Source organism: Tiliqua scincoides, chromosome 10, assembly GCF_035046505.1.
Source record: "Tiliqua scincoides isolate rTilSci1 chromosome 10, rTilSci1.hap2, whole genome shotgun sequence".
Lineage (NCBI taxonomy): Eukaryota > Metazoa > Chordata > Lepidosauria > Squamata > Scincidae > Tiliqua > Tiliqua scincoides.
Window position 1 is genome coordinate 28,361,651 of NC_089830.1, and position 26,050 is coordinate 28,387,700.

At 49.3% G+C, this 26,050-nt stretch overlaps 2 protein-coding genes across 6 annotated transcripts; one reads left to right on the forward strand and one right to left on the reverse strand.

Annotated features, from left to right (window-relative positions):
* The first annotated feature begins 721 nt into the window (after positions 1-721).
* LOC136661260 (cytochrome P450 2B1-like) lies at positions 722-10,783 on the forward strand. 4 transcript variants are annotated; one of them, XM_066638356.1, is made up of 10 exons: positions 722-924; positions 3,745-3,907; positions 4,151-4,300; positions 4,640-4,800; positions 7,472-7,648; positions 7,739-7,880; positions 7,964-8,151; positions 9,443-9,584; positions 9,770-9,984; positions 10,562-10,783. In XM_066638356.1, exons 1-9 carry the CDS (start codon positions 754-756, stop codon positions 9,949-9,951), a joined length of 1,476 nt encoding a protein of 491 aa, XP_066494453.1. In that variant the 5' UTR covers positions 722-753; the 3' UTR covers positions 9,952-9,984; positions 10,562-10,783. The 4 variants fall into 4 exon arrangements, with proteins under 4 accessions (XP_066494453.1, XP_066494452.1, XP_066494455.1 ...); XM_066638355.1 differs by having other exon boundaries at positions 9,770-10,783; XM_066638359.1 differs by lacking the exon at positions 722-924 and adding an exon at positions 4,451-4,521 and having other exon boundaries at positions 3,826-3,907; positions 9,770-10,783.
* A 601-nt stretch (positions 10,784-11,384) lies between these two features.
* Positions 11,385-22,390, reverse strand: LOC136661265 (cytochrome P450 2C20-like). 2 transcript variants are annotated; one of them, XM_066638379.1, is made up of 9 exons: positions 22,214-22,390; positions 18,720-18,882; positions 17,862-18,011; positions 17,264-17,424; positions 16,587-16,763; positions 15,153-15,294; positions 13,678-13,865; positions 11,793-11,934; positions 11,385-11,566 (listed from the first exon to the last, which is right to left on the reverse strand). In XM_066638379.1, the coding sequence occupies exons 1-9, from the start codon at positions 22,388-22,390 to the stop codon at positions 11,385-11,387; spliced, it is 1,482 nt and encodes a 493-aa protein (XP_066494476.1). The 2 variants fall into 2 exon arrangements, with proteins under 2 accessions (XP_066494476.1, XP_066494475.1); XM_066638378.1 differs by having other exon boundaries at positions 18,720-18,876; positions 22,208-22,390.
* Positions 22,391-26,050: the final 3,660 nt, after the last annotated feature.

Sequence of the window (26,050 nt, forward strand, 5' to 3'; positions counted from 1 at the left end):
GGGCATTTCCACATCAGCCTACCTTGAAACCAGGAGGTTGCACATGTCCATCACCAGTTGTAACCTGTGATGAATTTTTCTCCAGGCATTTAAAGGCATCTAGGCCAGACACCATCACCACATCATGTGGCAAGAAGTTCCACAGACTAATGGCAGATGAGAGAGCGGGCAGCTCAAAATTGGTTCTAATGACGATGTGCACATAGCTTTGAGCCGCAGTATAAACCCAAGAATCTCACAGCTAGTGAAGCAAATGCAAGCACAACCATTAATTCTTAAACAACCTTCTCTATACATTACAAATTGAATTGTAATTTTTGTGTGTGGGAGTGGCAGGTTTGCGTGTGGCCTTCAGCATCTGCAAATTTTGCCTTAGTGGTCCCTGAGCTCCTAAAGGTTAGGAACCACTGATAAAAAAAACAAAGGGCTGGTAGATAAAATACATAGAAAGGAAGATCTGCCCAGTTTGTCACTGAGAAGGGCTGCCATGGATGGCCAGGCAGCCCCCCTGCCCTCTAAACAGCTTCCTTGAGGAAACCAGTCGTGCTCCATGTCTCCTTCCTCCCTAATGAAACACAATCCTGGATGCTTCCCAGCGTCTCCTCCCTCTGCAGTCTCCCACAGAGTGCTGCTTCTGCCTTGCTCACATTGGCTGCTGCTGTTGCATGTGAGCGTCTGTTCCTTCCCTATTCCGGCTTGTGGCTAAAAAAGAGATAAGACACTTTGCTGACAGCGCTGTGGGCAGCGGGTGCAATGGGGCCTTGGCTGGGGCTCGGTTGGGCCCTGGGCCTTCTCCTCCTCTTGTTCCTCCTGCTCTGGAACAAGAATCGCTCCAAAAACCTACCCCCAGGTCCCTTCAGCTGGCCTGTGCTGGGAGGTCTGCCGTCCCTGAAGGAGGCCTCCCTCCTTCAAAGTTTCCTGAAGGTGAGTTTTGGGGTCATTTCCCACATTCCAAGTGCAGGAGGGACCGGTTGGGTGATAACCAAAGCTTGTGGAAACAAGCTCACTTCCAGATTGCTCACCCCGCCTTCCTCCTGCAACTTCGCACGTCCTGGTGCTGAGCTGAGAGAGACGGGTGTCTGAGTCCAGAGCTCAGAGGGGCAAGGTCCAGTGAGGAACAAACCGCACCCGTGTTTATGCTGAAACACTGTCACTGTGTTTATGCTCCTGCTGTCATCAATGAGACTTACTCTGGAGCAAGGCATATGGAGTAATGGCGTATCTATAATATATATATCTATATATCAGTAAGTATGCCAGTATAGAACTAGTATTAAAAAAGCTGAACTTATATTTTTCTTGTTCAGTTATTAAGTCATGTTAAGTCATGTCCGACTCTTCGTGACCCCACGGAACACAGCATGCCAGCCCCCCCCGTCTACCACTAACTTCCAGAGTATATCCAAATTCATGTCCATTGCCTCCATGACACTATCTAACCATCTCATCCTCTGCGGTCCCCTTCTCCTTTGGTCTTCCATTTTTCCCAGCATCAGGGTCTTTTCTAAAGAGTCCTCCCTTCTCATGAGATGACCAAAGCATTTCAGTCTCGCCCTACGTGAACACCTTTACCCTGCGCTAACCTTTCGGCTGGCAGTAACTTGAATAGCCCCATTGCAGGGCTATTTCCCTTACAAAAGTCCCCTTCCCCTGAGGTGCTGCCTGCAGGCTCTGGTGGCAGCTGTTTTTTGTGCCACCAAAGCTGCATGCCACAGGAGCTCAGGATTCAGCTGTGTTCTGCCAAATCCCAATCCAATCTCTGCCTGGAGAATTATGCCCACATTTAGCTAATTAGCACCCCCTTTTTTTTTTACCCCAAAATGACCCTGGTTCTGCCTTGCAGTCCTGCTGGACCCCACCTCCAGGGTAGCTCTCCTGTTCAACCTGCAGAGGTCCTCTCTCCTGCCAGCAGCCTCCCACCACTACAGCAGCCCCTTGGCCCTCAGCAGGTCTTGGGTACAGCAGCCACACACCAGTGTCTCCAAAGTCCATTCACCATCAATTCCTTAGTCCATGCCTCCAGCCTGTCTTTCCTCCTTCTGTTGCCCACACCCAACTCTCCCTTCATCAGGTGCTTTTATGCCTGAGGGCCCTCTTGCCTTCAAGTGGCTGCAGCTGTGCAGCACACCAGCTGCTGAAAGCCCAGGCCTTACCCTTAAAGGGGCCACTGCTGACATCACACCCTTCCTCCTTGCCAGATCTTCCTCGATTCCAATACAGGCTGCAGGTTGGGTATATCTTGCTTTGACTCTCCGAGGTCTCACACCCCAAAATCCATCTAGTAGATTCTTTTCCTTCCTTGCACAATATGAGCAGAGGCATGGAGGTGAACTGGGAGACACCCCCACCCCCATATGCAGGATCCAGGGGGTATTCAACTTCTGCAATGCCTCTTCCTCTGCCCCCCCTCCTGCAAAAGCCCCAACCCAGCAGGTGCCCTCCCCCGCTTGCTCCACAGTTTGGGAGGACCACACACCAATGAGCCTCCCCTCGGATCCATCCCTGCAGGCAGCCTGCCCCATTTCTTGATGAATCCAGTAGCAGACCTAGCTATAGGATTCATCCAGTTAATGTATGACCTAGCACAGTGGTGGCTAACCTATGGCACACGTGCCAGAGAGGGCACACCGAACCATCTCTGCGGGCACGCTCGCCATCGCCCCAGTAGCCAGGCAGGAGCCCCTAGGATCGTAACCCCGGGAGGCAAGGAAGGCTGAGAGGCCCTCTGCCCAGCAGCCCAATGGGAGCACTTCCTCCCTCCCCTGTCTGGGGTAAGGCAGGCAGCTCACATGCCGCATGTGGGTGGGCACAGCCAAGCTGCTGCTGCGGGCTTTGGGGAGCCAGCCTTGCACGTGGTGCTGGTCCTGAAGTAAGTCTCATTAAAGTCACTGGGGTTTGCTCCCCAGGCTAGGATTGCAGCCTGAGAGCCCAATCCTATGCATGTCTTCTCAGAAGTAAGCCCCATTACAGTGGATGAGGCTTACTCCTAAGGAAGAGTGTCAGGCATTGCAGCCTTGGATCCTGCTCCTGTGCATGTCTACTCAGAAGTAAGCCCCGTTAGAGTCAATGAGGCTTATTCCTAGGAAAGAGTGGCTGGGATTGCAGCCTTAGAGCCCACTTCTGTGGGTGGGGCTTTTTAAAAAAAAGTATTTTCTTGTCTGAGAAAATGAGCAGTGGCCAGGTCTTGCAGCCACCCCCTCCCTGCCAATATTTCTTTACCCAGCATGTAATTAGTCTGTGGAACTCTTTGCCACAGGAAGCAGTGATGACAACTTGCCTAGATGCCTTTAAGAAGGGATTGGACAAATTTCTAGAGCAAAAGTTCATTACAGGTAACAAGTAATAGTAGGTAAAAGATGTTAATGTAGGAGTTGTTTTTTTCTAAACTAAAGCCTCAGTATTCAGGTTAAATTGCTGTGTTGACACTTTGCGATAAATAAGTGGGTTTTGGGTTGCAGTTTGGGCACTCGGTCTCTAAAAGGTTCACCATCACTGACCTAGCAGCACACAAGAGGCATTCTCCTGGGCGTGGGAGAGAGGGTGGAATGCCTCTTCGGAGGACATGCCTGCTGTGAATCTCGCATGCGCCATTCTAAGCGCACGGACAGCTCGCATCCTTTCAAACTGCAGCTGTTTTCAGTGGGTGCCGGCCCTAATTCTGAGTGATAAATGACAGCAGGAGGCGTCACGTGTGCCCAAAGTAACCCAGACCTCTCTTTCTCTCCCTGGCCATTTGGGACTCAGCTGCGGGAGCAATATGGAGATGTTTTCTCCCTGCGCCTTGGACCCCAGCTGGTGACTGTGCTCTGCGGTTACAAGATGGTCAAGGCTGCCCTGGTGGACCAAGCAGAGGAGTTTGCAGGCAGGCCCCAAGTCCCCATTCTGGAGAAGACAAACAAAGACCACGGTGAGTCCCGCTCTTTTGGGCCACATGTCAGCTGAGGATCCCAATCCACCGCTACTGCTCCGGGGCTATTTCGCACCCTATTTGTGCTAGGTGCAGTATTCCCTCCCCCCCCCCCCGCACAGACAGTCTCAGCAGGGGGGGACTTGGGGGCAAGGAAGAAGGTGCCTGCCTTCTCTTCCTCCTGCACCCTCACCCTGTTTGACCAACGCTGGGCTCTCTCTGTCCCCTCCACCCCACCCACAGGGATTTTTGCCAGCAGTGGGGAGACATGGAAACAGCTCCGCCGCTTCACCCTCACAACCCTCCGCAACTTCGGGATGGGGAAGCGGTCCATCGAGGCGCGGATCCAGGAGGAGATTGGGTTCCTGATGGAGGAATTCCAGAAGATGCAAGGTTTGGGTCTTTGCTCATCTTTTGCAAAAAAACCTTTTGCACTTCTGTAGTGGGACGTGCATCCCAGAACATCAGAATGCGCTCTAAACCCAAACACATGCACTTGGTACATGACTGCCCTGCCCGTATTTCTCATTTCTTGTGTTGCAGGGAATCAAGCCCTGCCAGAAGAGCTTTTGATGCGGAAGATCCAAAAGGGAGCCCTGCTGTATCAGACCAAGGTGCTCCCCACCTGCCCTGGTTTCAGGGCCTGGGTACTTCCGCTCCAGCACTCCAGAAATTCTGCAGCAGCACCTGACAGTTACCCTCATGCCCTCTTCTCCTCCTTCTGCCTTGCAGGCTCCCCCTTTGACCCCAACTTTGCCTTGCGCCGCTCTGTTTCCAACGTCATCTGCTCCGTGGTCTTTGGGGAGCGCTTTCAGTATGATGACCGGGACTTTCAGGTACTGCTCGACCTCATCCAAGAGAACTTCCGCCTGATAGACATCACCTGGGTGCAGGTGAGCCAACCTGGAGGAAGGCCAGGAATGGGTGGGGGAAGATCGCTTGCTTGTTGGGTGGCAACGTTTGGCCCCAGAAGAGAAACATTTGGATGTGTGTCAAATTGGGTTCTGGCCCTTCCCTGGTACAGTATCAGCCTACACCCATCGACTCAGGACTGGAAGGCGTGAGTCCCCCAGACCCAGCTTTTGTTTCTAGTGTTGCAAGGCCAAACAGCCACTCAGATAAGCAACTCAGAATGACTTGGTACACAAGGATGAAGGTTCACAGGCTTTTATTGAATTGTATACAGTTGGTCCACGAGACTTGCATCCAGATCATGGACCTTGTCTGAAAGGTGGTCTTTAACTTTTATACTACACAATCCTTTGTCTGAAAATCCAGACTTCTCATTCGCTGAAGGTTTGACATCATAAATGGGGCTCATTTTTAATAGGACATAGATAAAATACCATTTACATACAAGATGGAAAATAGGTGGGCTACAAGTGAGCAAAACCACTGATTGGCTCTTATTTACATACAGGTGGGGTTTCATCTTAACGCTGTGCCAAAATTACACAATTTCCAAAAGTTTACTAAACCAGCAGGGTTCACTGTAACATTATTCCATCCAGCACTGACCCCTACTCACATTTATTAATTTAATTAGGAACCTCTTTGAGAAAATAGGTTTTCATACTATCCCTATTAGAGAGAACACACAAACACTTAAACATGGGTGTGAAGAACTTAAATTTGGCAGAACTTCCAACCCATTGATTGACATATATTCCTTTTAAACCCTTCCTACAAACCTGTGTGAACCAAAGTCTATCCAACTTCCTCTTAACAAATTTACCATATAAATCTATGTAACTATTATGACTAGTTACTTGGAGTACATTGGTACTGAGGGCTCTGACCTTTCCTTTTGTGACTGGCTAGCACTTGTTAACATGTAATGAGGCTTCAGCTAGTTTCTTGTGACCCATAGGTTCAAATCCCTATGAGGAATAAATTTTTTTTTTAGGTGGGGAGGTGCTCCATGGCTGCAAAATATAAAGGTTGGTTGCCAGTTGCCAAAAGGGGGGCCAGTTGAGGCTGCAAAACTCCTCAAAGTTCAGTCCCAGGCAGGCTTTTTTTTTTTGCAGCCTCAACTGGCCCCCCCCCTTTTGGCAACTGGCAACCAACCTTTATATTTTGCAGCCATGGAGCACCTCCCCACCTAAAAAAAGAAAAAAAAATTCCTCATAGGGATTTGGACCCTTAGCTTCTGGCTCCACAGACCAGCACTTCAGCAACTGAGCCATGGGAACTCTTAGGCTCAAAGTGTTTGGAACTAATACTTGAGGCACTGATGGCCACCAGCTGGGCTCAAGACCTTATATATTAGTTCTGAACACTTTAACGCTAGGCTTTCCTATAGCCTAATGGAGAGAGTGCTGGGCTGTGGAGCACAAGGTTGGAGGTTTGAATCCCTCCCTGGCCAGTAGGGCAGCTTAGGGAGGGAAAAAAGGTGGGGGGAGGTGCTGGAACCCCGTTCAGGTGCGTTCCATTACAAAAAAAGCCCTGTATATGTTGGTTACACTTTAAAAGCAAAGACTAAATATTTGTACTTGTTTTTCCTTCCTTTGAAAACTTAGAAGAATAAGTTGGCACCTGTCATGTTGCCCAAACCTGAGCGCCTGCCGAGTAACCTGTTATCTCTTGTGGCCTTGGTTACTTTTTCTAATCTCTGTGTAGCTTCTATGAAACTAGCAAACTTCTGAAAATACTTTTTTTTTTTCTTCAAACTGCTTGTCCTGTTCTCTGTGAGGCCAACTATGATTTTTTTAGCTGGAAATGCTTTTATGCTTTAATAAAAGCAGGCAGTTAAACTTACTGATGCTATAGCAGTGTGGTTGTTCAGCATTTGTTTAAGCATTTGTTTCTAAAATCAAGCAGCTCTCTCGCTTCCATTGTGCATATGCTATAATATTAAACTAATTCTTAGTACTCTGTTTATACTCTATTGAGCTATCCAGGTCTAGGTTCAAAGGTCACCTTGCCTTACTAGGAGTTTGAAGACCCACATTTAGAAGGATGGGTTGCTTGCTACGTCAGGGGGGGCAGAAGGCAGTCAAGAGCTCCTTCCAGGGAAGTTACAGTCCAATGTTTAAGGGTTGCAACCACTAAAAGGCTTCTTTTCTCTAAGGCCCAAATCCTAACCAACTTTCCAGCACTGACATAGCTGTGCCAATGGGGCATGTGCTGCAACCTGCATTTGGGGAGTAGTCACCAAGGCCTCCTTAAGGTAATGTTTGTTCCCTTACCTTGGAGCTGCACTACCCTTACCTCAGTGCTGGAAGGTAATTGTGCTCTAAATTAGAGTGTTTGAGGATAACTAGGAACTAAGAGGATACAAGAGACTTTAATGCACAGGTGGAACAGGGCAAGCTCTCACCTACTCAACCTTGGAAGGAGGCTCTGGGAGGTGGAAGAAGCATTTGCCTGTCTGGCCTGTCCACAAACAACCCAAGAGGGGGTGGTGATTTAATCAGTGGGTGATGTCATGGCTTCCAGTGGATATGGTCTGAGGCACCCCTCCTTGAGGCTGGCACTCCCCTTGCCCTCCCCTTTGGGGGTCTGTTTCCCACTGGTGGCAGGAACCCCTGTAACTTTCTCTTGGAACTTTGCCTCAATTCACAGCTCTACAATCTTTTCCCTGGAGTTATGAATTTCCTTCCAGGCCCACACAAGAGGGTCATTGAGAACTATGAAGAGCAGAAGAGGTATGTATCCAGAATAATCCAGAAGCATAAGGACACTCTGAAGCCAGACTGCCCAAGGGATTACATAGATGCCTTTCTTATCCAGATGCAGCAGGTATGTTGGCCACTGAAATGTGTTTCGAAAGGGAAAGCAGCAGACTTCAGCTGCTACGGGCCTTGGCCTACTGGTTCCTCTTGCCTGCAGGACCATGGGAATCCCAGCTCTGCCTTCCACCAAGAGAATCTGGTTGCCTCTGCATTGGACCTGTTCTTTGCTGGGACTGAGAGCATCAGCAACACCCTGAGATATTCTCTCCTGATTCTCTTGAAGTACCCTCATGTTGCTGGTAAATGGGGCTGGAGAAGACTGCTCGCCAGTGTATTAAGCCTGTCGTTTGCTGATTCTCCCTCATGTGCTGCTTCTTCACAGAGAGAATCCAAGGCGAGATAGATCAAGTGGTGGGGCAGAATCGGGCCATGTCCATGGAAGACAGGCTGAGGATGCCCTACACAGATGCCGTGCTCCACGAGCTCCAGAGATTCATTGACTTTAATCCCCTTGGGATACCCCGTTCCGTGACACAGGACATCAAGTTTGCAGGCTACATCATTCCCAAGGTACGCTGGGTCCATAGGGCCTCCCTTGATCAAATCTGAACCTTCCTGCTGGGACAGACTCAGGTCCACCTGGACTCAGAGTCCAAAAGCAACTAACCAAATGCTATAAGCAGGGTCAGAAGGTAGGGAATGGGTTTCCCATGTGGTGGTTTGTCCCTAGCTTCTGAGGTAGACTACCCCTGAACACGGAGATTCTACTGAACTATCACTGTTGGCACAGAGATTGGCCAGCTCTCTAAGCTCACCCAGCCTACCCTGAAGCTCCTTGACACCCATCACACTCCATCCCTGGATTCTTCGGGATGTGCTATCCAGGGAGGATACCTGGTGTGCTTTGGCTGGGGGAACAGGGGAAGGTGGGAGGCCCTGCACTGGTCCTGCCTCCTCTCTGCACCCTCTCCCAGCATTGTGTGGCTCTTCAGAGAGCTTGAGCGTCTCTTTGGGCCAGAGCACCCACGGGCCCCTTGCAACCTGCTGCTGACCCTGACAGTCTGGGCATCAGCAGCTGACAGGCACCAGGAAATAAGAACATAAGAACAGCCCCACTGGATCAGGCCATAGGCCCACCTAGTCCAGCTTCTTGTATCTCACAGCAGCCCACCAAATGCCCCAGGGAGCACACCAGATAACAAGAGACCTCATCCTGGTGCCCTCCCTTGCATCTGGCATTCTGACATAGCCCATTTCTAAAATCAGGAGGTTGCACATTCACATCATGGCTTGTACCCCGTAATGGATTTTTCCTCCAGAAACTTGTCCAATCCCCTTTTAAAGGCGTCTAGGCTAGACGCCAGCACCACATCCTGTGGCAAGGAGTTCCACAGACCGACCACACGCTGAGTAAAGAAATATTTTCTTTTGTCTGTCCTAACCCGCCCAACACTCAATTTTAGTGGATGTCCCCTGGCTCTGGTGTTATGTGAGAGTGTAAAGAGCATCTCCCTATCCACTCTGTCCATCCCCTGCATAATTTTGTATGTCTCAATCATCCCCCCCCCCTCAGGTGTCTCTTTTCTAGGCTGAAGAGGCCCAAACGCCGCAGCCTTTCCTCATAAGGAAGGTGCCCCAGCCCCGTAATCATCTTAGTCGCTCTCTTTTGCACCTTTTGAAATCATTCTGTCATTTTCCTCTGGCCAATAAAGAAATTTCTACCCAACCCTCCTCTCCAACCTGAACCTTCAGCCAGGCAGAAGAGCTGGGCATAGGCTTTGCTGCTCAATAAATGTGTTGGGAACTGAACAGAGGCAGCCAAGTGGTCCCTCCTGTGCTCTTCCTCTGTGTATTTCTCCAGGGGAGCCTTGTGTTTCCTATGCTGCATTCCGTTCTGTACGACCCCACCCAGTTCAAAGCCCCCGAGACCTTCGACCCAGGGCACTTCCTGGATGACAGCGGCACGTTCAAGAAACCCCCTGCCTTCCTGCCATTTTCTGCAGGTGGGTCTTCCACAAGAGGGAAACCCTTCACACAGGTTCCACGGGGCAGTTGGCCCTCAGCCCTCTCCCCTCCCTGCCTTTAAGTCCTTTGGAACTGAAGGGATAAACCCCTGCAGGACTCTGCTGCCAGAAATGCAGTCATTCTAAAAAGGGACTTCTGTTTCTTCCCCCCCCCCCCCACCCAGGGAGGCGCTCCTGCCCAGGGGAAAGCCTGGCTCGGATGGAGCTCTTCCTCTACCTCACCACCATCCTGCAGAATTTTACCCTGATGTCTCCCATCAACTCAGAAGACCTTGACATCACCCCGGAACACAGTGGCTTCGGGAAGGCCCCACAGTATTACCAGCTCTGCCTCACACCCCGCTGAAGCATCTTGTCCACTGGCCTCCTGCCTCCCTGGGTGAGAATCTTCAAGCACTGCCAAAGAGAGCAGGTGTGCAAAGCGAGGGAGGCTGGAAAAGGCATCTGAAGGGGGGGGGACTTCCACAAGGGCAAAGGGAGCAGCTGTGGACAGGCGCAGGCTGGCTTGTTCCCTGAGAAGGTTCCTGGACACCTTTTCTATGATTCCCTTTCATAATCATCTCGATGCCCTTGTGCCCAGCAGCACCATTCAGGTCTGGCTGCCTGCTTATGCCCAGGCAGGCAACATGGACATAATGGACAGCAGACAGTCAACTGGACAGCAGAGCCTCTTTGCTTGGAGACCCAGGTCAGGCAGTGGGTGCAAAGCCTTAGCAGAGACATTGATCGCTCTCAGGGTTTGGGAAAGTGAGCGTACAATGGACATCCTTTCCTGCATCCCCAAATAATCTATTGATCGGTCCCAATCCCAGAAACACGTCTGGTTAGGACCCCCCAGCTTGCCGTGCCCTGATCAATACTCAGGCATCCCTCCAGAAGCCAATACATGTTGGGGCCAGTCTAAGTGTCTCCATGACTCCTGCAGTGACCCCCCATGTCTTTGCATCTTCCTTCAGTTTCCAAAGCACTGCCCGGAACTGCACCAAGCTTGCCTTGGCAAGCTGTCTTCGGGAAGGAGCTGTCTTCGGCAAGCTGTCTTTGGGAAGGAGCTGTCGTTCTGCCATGCTGTAGCCCTTCTTTTCACTTGCCATTGTCCTGCCCTGTGCCAATCCCTCCTCCCTCTTCAGCAGCCCAGAGAAAGTTCTTTTACAATAAATCTTTCATCTGTTTGATTGGCAGCTTTATCTCTTCCAGTGGATTCTTTAACAGGGATTGGTGTCTCTATCTCTCCCCCCCCCCCATCTGTGCTGACTGCAGCTACTGGTAGTTAAAAGATTCCTGCTCAGGGAGCCGTTTCCTTTGGAAGGGCTGGACTGGCCAGCCTGTATCCACCTCCAGGGAACCTTTACTGAATAATTCCCCCATGCAACTGCCCTCATAACAAACTTGGGAGCAATGGGAAGGAGCTGGGCACAGAGATGCCCCACGGTTACTACGACCAACAAGATACTCAGCAACAGGCTGTTTCAGGTGCTAGTCTGAGTGAGACAAGAGTAGTGGCAGTGGCGGCTTTCAGGACAGGCTGCATGTCCCAATGTATTCTGTTAGTACGCTGCAAGTACCTGGATAGAAACACATCATAACAATGTCTATATCTACACATCAATCAATATCTATATCAATATCTATCAATAACTACATCTGCATATCAATATCTGCTCACAGGACAATTTATTAATCTGAGGAAATTGGCTTTATTTGAGGAAATCTTGCCTAGTCCAGCTGAATCACAAGCGTCCTGAAAGGAGACAGAAAGTGTTCTCACTCCTCTGGGTTCCTTTACCGAGGGACCATGCGGAGATAGTAAGGTTTGGGAAGTTTGAGACCATTTTGCATTTGGGGGAAAAGGTTGATCTCCTTTCGATCCTGCAGACTTTTTAGACTGAAATTTTGCAACAAGGTTGTGAGGAACAGAAAAAGCTCCATGCGAGCCAAACCTTCACCCAGGCAAATCCTTTTCCCTGGAGGTAGGAAAAAAAGAGAGAAAGAGATATTTAAATTACTCCTGGAAGCTTTTCTGAAAGTCACCTGCCCAAGATGAGCCCTAACTCAGCAGTATCTAGCAGACTGTATACTAGCGCAGCCAAGAGCGTTAGCCTTTTCCTCTCATCTCCCACAAGCGTCCAGCATCACCCCAAGCTCCAGCCAAGTGTTCCATGGGAGGTGCAAGACGTGGACGTGCATCACCTGTTGAGAAGGGCAGGAAAGCCTCGTTCTTCTTAAAGGCCCCGTTTTCATCCAGGAAGTGGCCGGGATTAAACCTCCTGGGTGTCTCAAAGTGCTGGGGGTCATTCAGAGCAGTGGTCAGCAGAGCAAGGATGGTGGTGCCCTGGAATGAACAAACAGAGGCCTCTGGTTACTGGGACCAGTTTGGATGGGGTCCCACCTTCTCTCCAGTCAGCCCTCAACATTTACCCTCTTATTTCCACACGTGCCCCGGCTTCACATGGGCAACCCTGCCCTTAGGGGCAGCAACATAAGTGCTTAAGCAGCACTTCCAAGGGCTTCACAGGAGGGGCTGTTATAAAAATGGCTGCACAGGTGGGGCAGCAGAGCCTGAGAGAGCACCTTGTGGCTGCAGAAGCCTCAGCTGGCACCAGGAAGTTGGTGGTAGGGGCATATTGTGGGCAGGGATGTTTCAGGGCTGATCATGGGAGGGAGGGGGTCGATCTCAGCAGCACTGGCATGGGCCAGACCCTACCCCTTCTTCCCCAGGCCCCCCCACCCTTTTGTTCTTCTCACATGTACACCAGCAAAATGGCTGGCGCAGGTCTGAGGAGACTGACAGGCAAATTGAATCAGATTAAACACGAATAATTATTTAAGAGAACAACAGTAAGGCTGACAGATCCAGGATGGAAAACTTCAGATTCTCACTATTTAGGCAAACTCTTGTCATACAGTTACTAATACAACGCAGAATATAGTTCCATCAATGCTTCCAGCAGAAGCAAATCTAAAGTGGTCCTTCATGGATCACTGCCTTGTCGTGGCTAAGGGCTCAAGTAACTCAGTGAGGCTATGAGCTATGCTGTGCAGGGACACCCAAGATGGACAGGTCATAGTGGAGAGCTCTGACTAAACGTGATCCACCGGAGGAAATGGCAACCCACTCCAGAATCCTTGCCGAGAAAACCCTATGGACTTGAGTATCAAAAGGCTAAAAGATATGACACCGGAAGGTGAGCTCTTCAGGTTGGAAGGTGTCCAATATGCTACTAGGTGTCCTATATGCAGAGAACAATTACAGGTAGCCTCGAAAAGAATGAAGGAGCTGGGCCGAAACCAAAGGGTGCTCAGCTGCGGATGCGTCTGGAAGTGAAAGTCCGATGCTGTAAGGAACAATGTTGCATAGGAACCTGGACCGTGAGATCTTTGAATCAAGTAAGCTGGACGTGGTCAAACATAAGATGGCAAGACTGAACGTCTTCATCTTGGGAATTAGTGAACTAAAATGGACAGGAATGGGCAAATTTCATTCAGGTGAACATTATATTTACTGCTATGGACAAGAATCCCATAAAAGAAATGGAGTTGCCTTCATTGTGAACAAAAGAGGGGGAAAGCAGTTCTGGGTGCAATCTCAAAAACAACAGAATGATTTCAGTTCAAATTCAAAGCAAACCTTTTAAGCTCACAGTAATTCAAGTCTCTGCTCCAACCACTGATGCTGAAGAGGATGAAGTTAACTGATTTTATGAAAACTTACAACTCCTTCTAGAACTAACACCAAAAAAAAGATGTCCTCCTTCTTATAAGGGATTGGAATGCTAAAGAAGGAAGTCAGGAGGTAACAGGAATATCAGACAAGTTTGGCCTTGCAGTACAAAATGAAGCAGAGCCAGGATTGCGCCCTTAAAGGTTTAGATTTAGTTACAGAGTGTCTGAAGAACAGAGGCTGGCAACATTGTTCAGGAGGTAGCAACTAGAACCATCCCTAAGAAAAGAAATGCAAGGAGGCAAGATGGCGGTCTGAAGAAGCCGTTTTGAAGACAATGATTTCTGCATCTAGGTAGGATTTTGAGTTTTGAACCTGCACCAATATTTCCATCAGCCCTGTGCCCCATAGCACCTTGGGAATGGTGAATCCCCGGAACTGTGTGGTCTCCATTGCCAAATGAGGAAGCCCCAGTGGGACAATATCTCCAAACCGCTGGATCTCGTGGATGACAGCATCTGTGTAGGGCATCCGGCTCCGGTCCTCCATGCAGGGGCTGCGATTTCTCCCAATGACTTGGTCAATCTCCTCTTGGATTTTTGCTGTAAACAAAGGGGTGGATGTAGTGGCTGATGCATCGATCTTTTCAAACTGTAGTCAGTGGTATTTTGGACTACTTTGATTCTAGGCTAAGAAGAAACCTATACCTACTGAATGAGGGTTGTTTTCACACCAGTATAGCTGCCTAAAATGGACAGCCATGTTCACTCAATTTTATGTGGCCATTCAGAATGACGCTGTTGTCAAATCATTGTCTTCGAGTCCTTTCTGTGTCCTCTTCCTGTGTTGATTTGTGATTTTTTCAGATTCTCAGATTTAATTTGTTGTAGGTCTTCTTTTTTAAAGCAATAAAATGCAATGGGGGCACTAGCCTATCCTGGTAAAGTGTGACTGAGACTTTAAGAGCAAGGGTACCTTTAATTAAAGTCTTCCTTCCATTTGCAGGTTCAGCCTATTTATGGATTCTTTTTCAGATCAGCTGGAGTATTGGCTAGTTTCTGTTCTCTGTGTGTGAGCTATTATATAGCACTATTTGACTATAAAAGAAAAAAAAAATAACAGGAAAATATAATGCAAAGAAACCAGCAATCTAATTTGCCCCTCCCAGTAAGAATGGAACGAGACTTTAAAGGGTGCAATTCTTCATTAATCCCTCAGCTGCATCTATCAGAAAGCAATAAGTTTAGCTGAACCTGCAAAAGGGAAGCCATAATTAGCACTGGAAATAATGTTGTATGGATAGGACTTACTTCTGAGTAAACATTGTCAAAGGGTCATACATGGACGGGGGGGGGGAGCATTGCTGGATAATACGGCACTATATAAAGTGATGTGTGGAACTTCTGTTTTCATTCCACTTCCAGCTAATTGAGAGAAAATAATCCCTCATTAATAGAGTTGTGTGGAAACTTATTTATTTTACTCAGAAGTAAGCCCATTGTGTTTAGTAAGGCTTAAAGTCCAATCCTATGCAGGTCTACTCAGAAGTAAGTCCCATTAGAGTCAATGGGGCTTACTCCTGGGAAAGTGTGGATAGGATCAGGCTGTTAGGCTGTAAGGAAGTCGTAGGCTTAGGAAGCGGTCCTGATTCTCTTCAGGACAGAAACCTGTACTCCAAAACTATGTGTTCTGTCTCTTAAGCATCTGCAGAGTTGCCCTTGTGACCACATTCAAAGCAAGTGCTGACGCAGGTCTCTTTGGACAGGGCTTACTAGAGTTATGAAACTCGGGCCTCCTGACATGTTTAGCTAGGAAAGAACCCAGCAATCAGCAAAGTACAACCCATCTCTATGGTGGCAAACAGGCAAGAAGAGAGGGAGATTTTTCACCTTCTATCTCTGGGTATCGGAGGAGGACCAGGAGCCCATATCGGGAAGTGCTGCTGACTGTCTCTGTCCCCGCGAAGAACATATTGAGAACAGTAGCAATCATAGTCTCGTCACAAAATTCAGAAGTCGGGTTCCCTCTCTCCTGACGTGGGGAAGAAGAAAGCAACAAAATCAAGCCAAAAGCAAGTCTGTGGATCTGCAAGAACATTTCAAGCAGGTCTGCTGTATGTATGACCAGCAATCAGTGGCATAGCAAGAGGGGGTGCAAAGCACTAAGTTTTGCAGGCACCTGCATGCACCTTGCAGTGGTCCCTCCCCTTCAGAGCCATTCTGGGTGGTGGCAGCAAAATGGAGGTGGAATGCCTGACTCTGAAGGGGAGGAGCTGCTTGCACAGTGTGTTGAGGCACCTGCAAACCTTAGTGCTTTGTACCCCTCTAGCTATACCACTGCCAGCAATGAAAGAGAACACCACGAAAAACACCTCAGTGCTATACTGGGGGATGCAATTGCACTAAATCCACAATTGACAAAGTAAGATGGGGGCTGCTTAGATTAAATCTCTGTTCTTGCTTATATACGCAAGGCTAATATTCATGTTCCATTTTAATTTGTACATGCAAACATTCGCCTCTATATTCTTAGAGCTTCTAAATCCAATATGATTGCTCACTGAAAGCCCAGGGTGCGAAGCAGGTGGGAGCTCACTGTCGTCTCTGAATGCCTGAAGTGTGTGAATGAGTCAAGAGATTTGGGGGGATGGGACACAAGGATGGGGGGAGAGAGAAAAGAGAGAGGGAGAGCATGGGCATGCATGAAGAAACAGCAGGTTAGATGAGACTGAGAGGCACAAAAAAGGGGGGGCACCTTCGGAGTCAGGATCTCTCTCTCAGGAGATGTGATGTGGGCTAATGGATCTTCTGCCTCACAGCAGTGCCTGCACTTTGCCTCCACTTATGTTTTATCTGGTTATGTATTTGTATATTTTTAAAATGCCTGGGGTTTCTAGTGCTTTCCAATCCAAAGGAAACCACACTCACACAGCACTGCTCCTGGGGAAAAAAATGGTTGGCAACCTTCAGTCTCGAAAGACTATGGTATAAGCCTACAGCACCCGGTATTCCCAGGTGGTCTCCCATCCAAGTACTAGCCAGGCCTGACCCTGCTTAGCTTCCAAGATCAGTCAAGATCCAGCATATGCAGGAACATCTCCACTTGTGGAACTGAGGGACATACAATAATATCTTTAAGAAGTGTATATCTCTATGCATTTCAAATGCTCAAGAAAGAAACAAAATCCATCTCCAAACTGTGATGAGTTATGAAAATCGGCTTGGATTCCCCCCCCCCCCCAAAAAAAAAATTCCTTTTTTTTTTTTTTTAACTCCTGTAGGATATTTCATTAATTGCAATTGTCTTTCCCTTTCAACACATACCTGCTCCATTTTGGCGAGGAAACAATCTATGAAGTCTCGAGGACAATTTGGATCAAATGATTGCCGGTGCATCTGGATCCTCTGAGAGACAAAACTTTTGAGTGCAGCAATGCAGACGGAGAATTGATGGTGTGCACCAGGCAGGAGCCACTTCAAACTTGGGAAAAAGTTCAACAGCTGTGAAGAAAAAGAAAAAAATCATCCTGTCAAAACCTGCCCACGCTTGGGGTCCTGCACACCAGTCTTTGGAGCTCTGCTGCCTTCTCCTGTTTTTTTTTTTTTTTTGTTCTACTAAGAAATCAAAAGGTTTCTTTGGCTTAGGAAACAGGCAGGTAGAATCAACTTAAGGGTGCCAAAGGGCTGTAACTCTTCTTTTCTTCAGGGCTGGCTCACCAGCGAGGCCTGATGCAGCAGCTGTTTCAGACAGCCCGGCCGCTGCTTCTGTCGCCTGCTGCTATTACCTGGTATGCCTGTGTATACTTGTGGCTGTTCTTTTTCGGCAAATATTCCCCTTCCCAGCAGCTATTGGGTCAGACAGGATGAACAACTGGAGCTATCGGATTGTGAGGGTGGCTGGTTGAGAGTAAAACAAGGGGAACTCCTCCAATGCTCAAGAGGGCACCTGCACCACTTCAGACTGTTCCTGTTAAATGCAGGTAGTTGGAGAGGATGCTTACCTGTGCCCAGCTGGAAAATGTGAGTTGAAACAATTTGTTGATCAGACCAAGTAAACGGATGAAGTCCTTGTCATCATATTCAAACCGGTTGCCAAACACAACGGAGCAGATGACATTTGAGACAGCGTGGCTGAGATAGAAGGTGGGGTCAAAGAGGTTCCCTGTGGAACAGGAATGGGCAGCTGCATTTAGGGTTTGTAGTTGCTGACTTGGCTCTTGGGCCTACAGCAGCCACGTCAGAATAGATTTTGGCGCATATTGTGGCAATTGCCAGCTCCCCTCCTCTCCCTCATTTGTCTTCTCTACCACAGACTTCCTTTTCTTAAAACCAACATGTGATGATTATATTTAGTTTCAGATAGTGTAATTTGTGCAAATGGTTTAAACGGATCCTTGTAGCTTTAACAATTCCACACTTCAAACATGAATCTAAAACACACAAGCATTTAGAATTTGGAGAGGTTGACCAAATTTCAAATCCAGGCAAAATTCTATGCTGCCTTTTTAGAAAGAACATCCATTCCCCCTTCTCTTCATTGGTGATATTAAACAACAGCACCCTCTTGTGAGAAAGTGTGAACAAGCAATTGCAATTTACCGTCTGTTTTCCTGATTGCTTCCACCAGGAACTGGGCCTCCTCCTGGATCCGCTCCTCAATGGATCTCTTTCCCATCCCAAAGTTCCGCAGGGTGGTCAGGGAGAAGCGACGCAACTGCCTCCACCTCTCCCCATTGGTGAAAACTACGCCTGAAAATGAAGCAAATGTATCTTTGCGCGCTATGTTATGTCTGATTCCTGTTAATTATCTGGCTTTGCCTGTAAGGGAGTCCTTACAGTTGGGAGTCCAGGATTGGGCCAAAGGACCTAAATGCACTTTTAGTGGCTGTGGATGGCAGTGGCGTCACTGGAGGGAGTGGAAAGCACTAAGTTTTGCAGGAAGCCAAACGTGGTGTGCAAGTGCCCCCTCCCCTTTTGAGCAAGGGGGAATGGCTCCAAAGGGGAGGGGGAGGGGCTGCTTGCAGGCCACACTGAGGCTCCCTGCAAAACTTAGTGCTTTGCACCCCCTCTAGTGACGCCCCTGGCAGAGGATCTCCTGAATGGGCAGCTCACATGCAGACAGAGCTGGATTAGTGTGGGACCTACAGATTAAGACATAAATTTAGGATGCAATCCTAACCAACTTTCCAGCACTGACATAGCTGTGCCAATGTGGTGAACACAGCATCCTGCAGTGAGGAGGCAGTCAAGGGGAACTCCTCAAGGCAAGGCATGCTTGTTGCCTCAACTTGGGCTGCATTGTGGCTAGGTCAGTGCTGGACAGTTGGTTAGGATTGTGCCCTTATTTGCATAGTAAACTAACGCAATGTTTCATGAATTTTTTTGCCACCAAAAACCACTTTTGGCAACTGCTCTACTAACTTCTGTTTTGTTTTGTTTTTTCAGCTGGACACTCACCGTACTCTCTGATAGTCTCATCCAGCATCGGCAGTGGTCCCCTCCCAGTGAATGCTTCTGCGTTATCTACAAGTGCTTCCTTGATGGCTTCATAACCACACAGGACCACGACTGGCCGGGAGCCCATGTAGACGGTGAACACGGGACCGTAGTGCTCCTGGAGCTGCCAAGGAACAAAACACTTTTCAGACCAATATTGTCTTCGTAGTGCCTCCTGACTCTGGAATAGTGAGGCCAGTGGCGGAGCTGGAGGGGGGCGAAGTGCTCAGCCTGGCAAGGAGCCTCAGCGAGGCAGGCAACATAAGAACATAAGAACAGCCCCACTGGATCAGGCCATAGGCCCATCTAGTCCAGCTTCCTGTATCTCACAGCGGCCCACCAAATGCCCCAGGGAGCACACCTGATAACAAGAGACCTGCAAGGCTTCCTGGGAATTGTAGTTAAGAACATAAGAACAGCCCCACTGGAGCAGGCCATAGGCCCATCTAGTCCAACTTCCTGTATCTCACAGCGGCCCACCAAATGCCCCAGGGAGCACACCTGATAACAAGAGACCTGCAAGGCTTCCTGGGAATTGTAGTTAAGAACATAAGAACAGCCCCACGGGATCAGGCCAAAGGCCCGTCCAGTCCAGCTTCCTGTATCTCACAGCGGCCCACCAAATGCCCCAGGGAGCACACCAGATAACAAGAGACCTCATCCTGGTGCCCTCCCCTGCATCTGGCATTCTGACATAGCCCATTTCTAAAATCAGGAGGTGGCACATTCACATCATGGCTTGTACCCCATAATGGATTTTTCCTCCAGAAACTTGTCCAATCCCCTTTTAAAGGCGTCCAGGCCAGACGCCATCACCACATCCTGTGGCAAGGAGTTCCACAGACCGACCACATGCTGAGTAAAGAAATATTCTTTTGTCTGTCCTAACCCGCCCAACACTCAATTTTAGTGGATGTCCCCTGGTTCTGGTATTATGTGAGAGTGTAAAGAGCATCTCCCTATCCACTCTGTCCATCCCCTGCATAATTTTGTATGTCTCAATCATGTCCCCCCTCAGGCGCCTCTTTTCTAGGCTGAAGAGGCCCAAACGCCATAGCCTTTCCTCATAAGGAAGGTGCCCCAGCCCCGTAATCATCTTAGTCGCTCTCTTTTGCACCTTTTCCATTTCCACTATGTCTTTTTTGAGATGCGGCAACCAGAACTGGACACAATACTCCAGGTGTGGCCTTACCATCGATTTGTACAACGGCATTATAATACTAGCCGTTTTGTTCTCAATACCCTTCCTAATGATCCCAAGCATAGAATTGGCCTTCTTCACTGCCGCCGCACATTGGGTCGACACTTTCATCGACCTGTCCACCACCACCCCAAGATCTCTCTCCTGATCTGTCACAGACAGTTCAGAACCCATCAGCCTATATCTAAAGTTTTGATTTTTTGCCCCAATGTGCATGACTTTACACTTACTGACATTGAAGCGCATCTGCCATTTTGCTGCCCATTCTGCCAGTCTGGAGAGATCCTTCTGGAGCTCCTCACAATCACTTCTGGTCTTTACCACTCGGAAAAGTTTGGTGTCGTCTGCAAACTTAGCCACTTCACTGCTCAACCCTGTCTCCAGGTCATTTATGAAGAGGTTGAAAAGCACCGGTCCCAGGACAGATCCTTGGGGCACACCGCTTTTCACCTCTCTCCATTGTGAAAATTGCCCATTGACACCCACTCTCTGCTTCCTGGCCTCCAACCAGTTCTCAATCCACGAGAGGACCTGTCCTCTAATTCCCTGACTGTGGAGTTTTTTCAGTAGCCTTTGGTGAGGGACCCTGGCAGGATACCCTGGCAGGATTTGTGCAAACCTCCCCCACCCCCTCGGCTTTTGGTGAGGGACCATGTCGAACGCCTTCTGAAAGTCCAGATATATAATGTCCACGGGTTCTCCCGCATCCACATGCCTGTTGACCTTTTCAAAGAATTCTATAAGGTTTGTGAGGCAAGACTTACCCTTACAGAAGCCAGGCTGATTCTCCCTCAGCAAGGCCTGTTCGTCTATGTGTTTTGAGATCCGTATGTTTTGAGCAAGTGGCCATATGGCTCCGTTTTGCTCCCCCCGCTAGGATTAGCTCCAAAGAGAGGGGCCGCTTGCCTGCCTCGCTGAGGCTCCCTGCCAGGTTGAGCACCCCACCCCCCTCCAGCTATGCCACCGAGTGATGCACAGACCTGGGCCTCAGGCTTAAAACTGAAAACAGAAGCTGCATGAGGAAAGGGGCACTGGAAGAAGGAGCAGGACAAGGAGGAGGCCAAGTGGATGTTGCAGCCCCCCAGAGGCCCTTCGTCGTCAGTCAGTTGAAGAGACCTTCTTCTCTCTTGTTCCTAGAGCACCCAGGCACCCGGAGCAGAGAGTTCTGACAAGGACAGGAAAGCTAGAAGCTTGCAGCCAATGGCCAGCCAAACAGCTCTTCATTCCACAGTTTTTCTCCTGAGAGGAAGGGGCTGCAATGGCAACCAGGACAGGGGGGTAAAGGCTCCCCCCCCCCAACTGAGTCTGCACAGTGGCAAAGTTAAGTGGTTCAGGGAGTAGCAACTGCACCAAGCAACAAGCTTTGGGAGGGCAACAAGCTGAGCTTGACACTAGTGGCCAAAATTGTGAAAACCTGGGTATGTATGCATAATACCATCGTGTTATATATCATTGGAAAGGTAATTTAATGCAGAATGCAAAAAAATAAACCAAACTGGAATTTCTGTATTCTATCAAAAGTTATGGCCAATCAACCACAAAATGAAAACAGCCGTCTTATGGAACAAAAAGTGGATTTCTTTAACTCAAAACTGACCTACGAGACTGACTGTTCTGAGAGCCAATGAGCTGTCATTATGATGCAACAGGGAACCAATAAGGTGTTAATATGAGTCCGCTCTCATTTCCATGTATCATAAAACAGTTACTCATCATAAACAGTTACTCATCATGTATCATAAAACAGTTACTCCTGCTGAGTAAAGAGGCCCTTTTTCAAGTGGTGCTCCTCTTACATTTGGCAGGGGGGGAATAACCACCCCTCTGCACCCCAGCACAGTGTTTCTACCCCATAAGGGGCATACTTTTTATTTATTAATTAAATTTGATTTTGTCATGGGGGAGCTACAAAATCTTCTTTGACCCCAGGTAGAAGATGGATGCCTTAGTGATGCCACTGGCTGGGGTGAGGTGGGCAGAGCAAGTGGGTGGCGAGCTACTGGGGGGAAGGAGGTGGGTTTGCCCCCAATTTTCACTTTTTTAAAAGTCCGGGTGTGACATCACTTTGGTTTCGCCATCACTTCTGGGGAATCATTTTGAGCTCGACATTGGGCTACATGAGCATTAGCTACGCCACTGAATCTGCCTGCTTGCATGCTCAGTGGCTGCTCCGTCTCTTCCACCCTGAATGGCAAAGGGAGACCTTCCTCAAATGGGGAGCCCCTCCCTCTCAGCAGGAAGGGCACACACTCACCCTTCGGAAAGACGCAATGATATTTCGGACGTCCATTTGAAGAAAGTTTCCCAGCAGTGGCAATGGGGTGGGACCTGGGGGCAGGTTGCCTTTGTTGGTGTTTCTCCTCCAGATTAGAAGGAGCAGGAAAATGATGCAGGAGACCAGGAAGGCAGGTGCCACTCCAAGCGGATCCATTGTGGAGCTGAAGTTTGCACTCGACCTGCTGCTGGAGAAGCCTCAGCTGTGCAGGAACGGAGAGGTGCATGCAAAGCCTGCCAATAACAGCCAGAGAGTCTCCGCCCTTTCACGTTCACTGATTAACTGGACAGAGCAGAATGAACCCACTGCATTGGAACCACGGAAGATCTGGTGAGGAGGTAGAAGGTGGTGTCTGCAGTGGCCCCTTCAAGAGTTGAGGCCTGGCCTTTCAGCAAAGGGTGTGCTGCACCGCTGCAGCAACTATAGGCAATGAGGTACCTAAGGATATAAGGAGCACCTGAGGCAGGAAGGGTTTGTGGGTTGTAGAAGAAGTGCAGGTTGGAAGTAGAAGAGGAGATTGACTGGGCTTATTGACTCTGGATTTCTGCTTGGCAACTCTGACTGATTTGACTGACTTACTTCGGACTGTGACTCGGCTTATTGATTTTGGCCTGGATACTCTGACTGACTTTGTGGCTAACGGGCCTACTGGACTGTTGACTTAGAGCTCTGCCTTGTGGACTGGCCTTCTGGCTAACTGATTATCTGGCTCACTAACTACTCGAACAGGCTTCGGACAGCTGGAGAGCTGAGGTGTGCTGCTCTACCTGGAAGGACTGCTGCCTTATGAACTGGGAGGCGGGGTCCCTGCAGTTTAAGCAGGCAAGCTACCCTGGTGGGGGAGTCTAGCAGTACTGCCTTGGAGAACTGGGGCCATTGTTGGGGAGCTAATTAGCTCGGAGTAGGCATAAGTTCCCTAAGTGAGGCTTGGATTGGGAACCTGGCAGAACACCCACACAGAAGAAAGCCTCTCTAAAGCAAAAGTCCAGTTTGCAGTGGTGTTTTTTAGGGTGCAGCTCCTGCAGCTCCACCCACACCCCATGACCTCTCTCCCTGTTTGCTCAGTCAAGGACACAGGACTTTCCAATCTCACCATGTAAAGCAAAGCAGACCTTGTTCATGTTGGCAGGTAGCCTTTCTGTTGGCCCTTCATGGAAAGGGCCATTGACTCAGCAAGGACACCTTTTTATGGAGGGAGAAAGTCCATCTGCATTATCTAAATGGGCTTCTGCCAGTGCAGGTCAATCAGAACAGAGACATGACTAGGGTTTGCATCACCCAGTGTGAGAGCTCATTGCACCACCCCCGTGATGGATCTCCTCCCATACCAGACCACACAGAATAAATCCACATTAATCTGCACATTGAATGATATATAACATGATTGTATGAATTGAAAATACCAAGATTTTCACAGTTTTGGCCACTGGTGGCGTCAGTCCCTCCAAGTGCATCAGCCAGTGCGGTCTGCACTGCTGCAACCCCCTAGTGTTGCCACTGAATCAGGCAACTGCGGTCATGTGAGGAAAGGCTTTCTACCATCCCAAGAGAAGAGCTGTCACCTTCACCCCCTGCCACTGCCAACTCCCAGGGGTCTCAGAGCAGGAGCCCTGGTAGCAGGAGGGCTGGTGGACCAGAGCCTTGCTGCCAGATAGCACCCCTGGCCAGTGGCCAAAAGGGAAACTACAGCAAACAAGTCTGGGAGGAATTGGGCCTCTGCTGACCACATATAAGCTGGAGCTTCAGTCCTTGGTCTGAGGGTCTGACTGTAGGCAGCTTGGCCCAGTCTGTTTGCTTGCCTGCTCTGGAACCTGTCCTGCCACCAGCCTGATTCCCCCACCCCTGGCTCTGACAGCTTGTCGGTTTTCCATAAGTATCTGACTGTCTGGTGTTGGAAATGAATGCTGTGCTCAAGCCCCCCCACCCCCACCCGGCCAAGCAGGGATCCATGCCCAAGACTCTCTGGCAGAGAGATCTGCACATCACTCCCTCTGGCTTTGAAGTGTCAGGGGGTGTGTGCCCCTATGCACAATGGAGTGGGAAGGTGTCCCTCAGCATTACTAGTGAGAGGCTGGAAGCTGTGGGGCAAAGCCCTTCTCTGGGCTGCCGTGGGCCCTGATGGCACACTGGGCACATCCACTGGCACTGAGGGTTCAGGAGTTGGCCTGGTCAATGGCCGCCCTCCATTCAAGGGCCATTCCTGCCCCTCAGCCAAAGTTAGTTTCTCAAGTTGGCCTCTGCTCTGTCAGGAGGTGCTTTGCTTTTGCCGTTGAGACTTGCGAGAAAGCTGGAAATTGGGCCTGCGCCCTGGCAGTTCTAGGCCCAAGACCTTAAAATAACGTTAATTTGATGTTAGTCAGCCATTTCTCCTCAGGAACTTCCTCTGGGCCCAGGAGTGTGTGCCATCCTCTGGTGACATCGGAGGAGACGTGGGCAGGAGGCTCTCCTACGGGCCCCTTTCCTCAGGCCCAGATTGGGTGCAAAGTCCTCCTGCCACAGTGTGCACGTGCGAGAGAGGAAGTGTGGCAATGCCATCCACAGGCCATTCTGCTCTTTCTCTTCCCTGACAAGACCTGTTCCTCCACACAGTAGTGTAGCCAGACTGTGAGTGCTTGTGCATTGCCATCACTGTCCTGAATGGCTCTGATGGTAACTAGGAGGGGCACACACAGAGTTGTGGCACCTGCCGTACTTGCTGTGCTGCCCCCTCTTAACATAAGAACAGAAGAACCCCACTGGATCAGGCCATGGCCCATCTAGTCCAGCTTCCTGTATCTCACAGCGGCCCACCAAATGCCCCAGGGAGTACACCAGACAATAAGAAGACCTGCAAGGCCTCCTGGGAATTGTAGTTTAAGAACATAAGAACAGCCCCACTGGATCAGGCCATAGGCCCATCTAGTCCAGCTTCCCGTATCTCACAGCGGCCCACCAAATGCTCCAGGGAGATAACAAGAGACCTCATCCTGGTGCCCTCCCCTGCATCTGACATTCTGACATAGCCCATTTCTAAAATAAGGAGGTTGTGCATACACATCGTGGCTTGTACCCCATAATGGATTTTTCCTCCAGAAACTTGTCCAATCCCCTTTTAAAGGCGTCTAGGCTAGACGCCAGCACCACATCCTGTGGCAAGGAGTTCCACAGACCGACCACACGCTGAGTAAAGAAATATTTTGTCTGTCCTAACCCGCCCAACACTCAATTTTAGTGGATGTCCCCTGGTTCTGGTATTATGTGAGAGTGTAAAGAGCATCTCCCTATCCACTCTGTCCATCCCCTGCATAATTTTGTATGTCTCAATCATGTCCCCCCTCAAGCGTCTCTTTTCTAGGCTGAAGAGGCCCAAACGCCGTAGCCTTTCCTCATAAGGAAGGTGCCCCAGCCCCGTAATCATCTTAGTCGCTCTCTTTTGCACCTTTTCCATTTCCCTCTTTAGCTACGCTATGCTTCAACAAGATATACAGAATGTTGTGTGAAGCCTCCCCTCCGATGTAACTTTCAACTAAAAGTGTGGAAAAACAATGGGACTTGGTATGGGAGCAACGTGAGCCTTCTATGCCCTGTTGATAGCACTGTGCACGCGCACACACACACACACACACACACACACACACACACACACACCTTTTCCTGTCCCTTGATTATGCCAGGAGTGGGCTGGCCAAAACTGCAGCACGTGGCATCAAGTCTTTGTGCATCCGCTCAACCCAAGAGCCTTGATGAACAAGACAGTCCTCAGGCAGATTCAGAGACTGGACTTTTATTTGAGGACATCTCGCCCGGTCAAGCTCAGTGGTGAGGCTTTACTGTTTT

What these genes read in the sequence shown, in the direction of transcription:
- LOC136661260 (XM_066638355.1), top strand. Translation starts at nt 754, where the DNA reads ATGGGGCCTTGGCTGGGGCTCGGTTGGGCCCTGGGCCTTCTCCTCCTC. An exon ending in TTCTTATCCAGATGCAGCAG is followed by an intron (nt 7,649 to 7,738) that starts GTATGTTGGCCA and finishes TCTTGCCTGCAG; the next exon opens with GACCATGGGAATCCCAGCTC. An exon ending in CAGGCTACATCATTCCCAAG is followed by an intron (nt 8,152 to 9,442) that starts GTACGCTGGGTC and finishes GTATTTCTCCAG; the next exon opens with GGGAGCCTTGTGTTTCCTAT.
- LOC136661265 (XM_066638379.1), bottom strand. Translation starts at nt 22,390, where the DNA reads ATGGATCCGCTTGGAGTGGCACCTGCCTTCCTGGTCTCCTGCATCATT. An exon ending in GGGGATTCACCATTCCCAAG is followed by an intron (nt 11,935 to 13,677) that starts GTGCTATGGGGC and finishes TGTTCATTCCAG; the next exon opens with GGCACCACCATCCTTGCTCT. An exon ending in TTTCCTGCCCTTCTCAACAG is followed by an intron (nt 11,567 to 11,792) that starts GTGATGCACGTC and finishes TCCTACCTCCAG; the next exon opens with GGAAAAGGATTTGCCTGGGT.